Source organism: Sinocyclocheilus rhinocerous, unplaced genomic scaffold, assembly GCF_001515625.1.
Source record: "Sinocyclocheilus rhinocerous isolate Xijiao unplaced genomic scaffold, SAMN03320098_v1.1 scaffold1719, whole genome shotgun sequence".
NCBI lineage: Eukaryota > Metazoa > Chordata > Actinopteri > Cypriniformes > Cyprinidae > Sinocyclocheilus > Sinocyclocheilus rhinocerous.
The window spans coordinates 41,861-45,244 of record NW_015664048.1 but is presented as its reverse complement, the minus strand read 5'-3'; the positions used below and the strand labels follow the sequence as shown (position 1 = coordinate 45,244).

Here is a 3,384-nt window from a genome sequence, read left to right as displayed (position 1 = left end):
CTTGTGTTTGATGATTTTTACTTTATTTAAACTTTGTGTAGGCTATTTTATTTTCCATCAAGGTGTATGCCATGCCTCCAAGCTTTCTTATTCGTTTTGCTAATAAACGTTTCTTATTTATTTGGTTTCGCAGTGTTTGCTGATTTTCAGTTTTGCATACCTTTGTGTAGCCTAAGTAATTTGTTCTTTTATATTAGGCATATAGCATGGTGTATTGTTATTCGTTTTGTTAATAAAAGTTCTATTTTGACGTTGCATTTTGTTGGTGTTTGAATTGAATCGACGCCGAATTGATCGACGCCCCCCCTCCTATTCTTTTATAGTAGCCTATTATATTGAACTGGCTGACAACTTTAGCGATATTCAAAGGAATGCTGTTGCAAATTGAACAAAAGTTAGTCAGTTAATCTGATTTCTTGGTGATTTGATAATTTATAATAGTGATTTTATAATATCAAAATATGAATAAAAAAAAGTGGAAATGAATGACTAATAAGCCAATAAGAGCTCCTCTGCTGCCATCTACTGGTTATAGTGGTAATTTGATGTCTTTTTAAAAATTTTTATTTTAAATAAGTGTGTTTACTAGAGCCCGACTGATATATCGTTTTGCCGATATTATCGGCCGATATGAGCCTGTCGCAGATATATCGGTATCGGCGAATATGCCGCCGATATGAATTTTTTTTTTACAGAACATATAACGCAGATTAAATGCTTCTGAATGGTGTAATTACTTAGTTTGTCCAGCAGAGCGTGCTCCATTGTTTGCTACTGGACCCAGGTCAGTGTAGTGTAGAAATGCGCGGAGTCCGCTGCTTCAAATTATCCGCCCGCCACCCACCCACACCTATATTTGATCGTCACATTACAATGATTCTAATTCTTAGTTTTGCATGACGATATGATGTATTGTTCAATTTTAACAGCAGATTCAGTGACGTTAGAGACTAGAGCTGATCTAGTCATAAAAACGGAATTTACTGTATAATGCGGAATTTCATGGAATTTGTCTTATTTTTGATGAATAAATAAAAAACAGGTCAGTACATATATATATATATACTGTGTCTGTGAATATTAAACTGCAAAAATATTTATTTAAATACGAATCCTCATGTTCTGCATGTTCATTAGATTACCAGAAAATACACAACACAGAATTTGTGAAAAAATATTATTCATTATTATTAATTAATCATTTTAGATGTTTACATTTGGAAAAGCTGTGCTTCCTGCATAAACCTGCCCCTGTTGGTTTGGCAGTAGCTTGCTTGCCCTACACAGTTACCTTGTTTAATTTCTTAATTCAAGTTATATATATATTTTGTTCTATTTGTGTTAAGTTATTTATAACAAGTGAAGTAAAGTTTACTGTTAAGTGCACTGATGTCAGTCTCATTTTGAATAATAAAGTTTATTGTTAAATTGTTAAACACCCTGCCTCCACTACATAGGCCTATGTTTGTCACATCATTATAAGCGTTTGATCACCACATTTGAGTTATCATTGCAAAAAATGTGTTTATGTATATATATTCGGTTTATGTAGGCTATATACTGTATTCTATATCCAGTACCAGTCAAAATTTTGGACACACGAATGGGAAGTGTTTCCAAACTTTTGACTATACTGTACTGTTATATAGCCTACACAAAGAATATCGGCCGATATATCGGTATCCGTCTTTTTTACTCCCTAATATCGGTATCGGCCCCAAAAAACCCATATCGGTCGGGCTCTAGTGTTTACCACACAGTATATTTTGGTCATCCCATTAAAAACAACACTTAAATTTGATAATTTTTAGAGCTTTAAAGTGCTGGAAATAGTTGTGTGAAATACTTTAAAGTCATTGAAAAATGCTTGAATTTCTCTCTCAAACGGTTGTACAAACCCAGAAATGAAATAGAGCTGTTGTAATTATTATTATCATTATTATTGTCTTACTTTTTAATTTTATTTCATAGAACAACAGTAAAATTCCAATAGTAACATTTATGAATGTTGATGGAGTTCTTGCTCAGCTTTTATTTTGGCAGAAACCCGCAGGAAGATCTCAGTGCTTCTTTTTGTTGACGACAGCAGATTTATAAATGACGTCTGTCGCACGTATCGCATTGTCACATGCCTTTAAAAAAAATGCATAAAAATGTAACTGAGCAGCTGACGAGTAACACTGTTTCAGTGCAGATTTTCCTCACAGTGCTAAGCAGTCTCTCACTTGTAATGATTTTCGCATTTTTCTCGGACACTTTTAAATGCTTCCACACTGCTGACATGTTTGCTGCATTAGTGTGCGCCTCTATTTAGTCGCGTCACGCAATTGTTCGGTACAATTTATTCGGCTGACCACTGAAAGAGCTTTTTTTTGCTATTTTCGGCCGAATAATTTCGGTTGCCGAACATTCGGTGCATCCCTCCATCCTCAATTAATCAAATTTCTAATCGCGATTACAATTATGGATGAGTTTTTCAGTTAGAGTGTTTTCAGCTCGTTTATTCTCATATAAAAATACGGCATGCAGTTGCATCAAACAATGGTATAAACATCATTCAATGTAAATTGTGATAATCGTAATTAATAATCGCAATTACAATGTCAAGGGAATAATCGACAATTATGATTTTTGTCATAATTGTGCATCCCTACAAAGCAGAGCTGCGTTTGGCTCACACTCACCCCCATCAGGCAGCGGCACATGTTGGCGTAGGCGACGGAGAAGTTGGGCTCAGAGATGGCCTTCTCGAAGATGAGGTCGATGACTCCCTTCAGACGCTCCTCTGTGTCGATGGCGAGCTCGGTCACCTGCTTCATCAGCGGCTGGAACATCTGCGGCGTCAGTTTGTTCAGCACGCTCCGCACGCGTTTGAACAGCTCCTGCGTCGTCAGGAAGTCGGGCTCGTCCTCGTCGGCGCGGCCGCTGCGCTTGACCATCGGTTTCCAGGCCTTCTCTGCTTTATTCAGCTGCACGTCTTCGGTGAGGGAAACACTCGCGATGATCTTCCGCGGCTCCTTCCCGCGCTGACCCTGACCTGAACGACGAGGACCGCTCAGACCAGATGGCTAGTGTGACAGAGAAATATTATATTCAATAAAATAAATTATATTTATTAGTGCTGTCAAACGATTAATCGCGATTAATCGCATACAAAATAAAAGTTTTTGTTTGCATAATATATGTGTTCTGTGTATATTTATTATGTATATATATAAATCCACACACATACAGTATATATTTTGAAAATATTTACATGTCTATGTTTATATTCATATAATTTAATATAAATAAATATATTTTATATATAAACAACATTTTTCTGAAATATATACATGCATGTGTGTGTATTTATATATACATAATTAGACACAGCACACATAT

The 3,384-nt window shown here is 36.0% G+C and overlaps 1 protein-coding gene across 1 annotated transcript in view; it reads right to left on the bottom strand.

Annotated features, from left to right (window-relative positions):
- The window catches only part of LOC107729587 (eukaryotic translation initiation factor 4 gamma 1-like), a 49,221-nt gene that overhangs the window by 29,145 nt on the left and 16,692 nt on the right, over positions 1-3,384 (bottom strand). Inside the window, exon 11 of the mRNA XM_016540168.1 lies at positions 2,685-3,068. Coding sequence (XP_016395654.1) covers positions 2,685-3,068 — 384 coding nt within the window. The remainder of the gene's footprint in view (positions 1-2,684; positions 3,069-3,384) is intronic.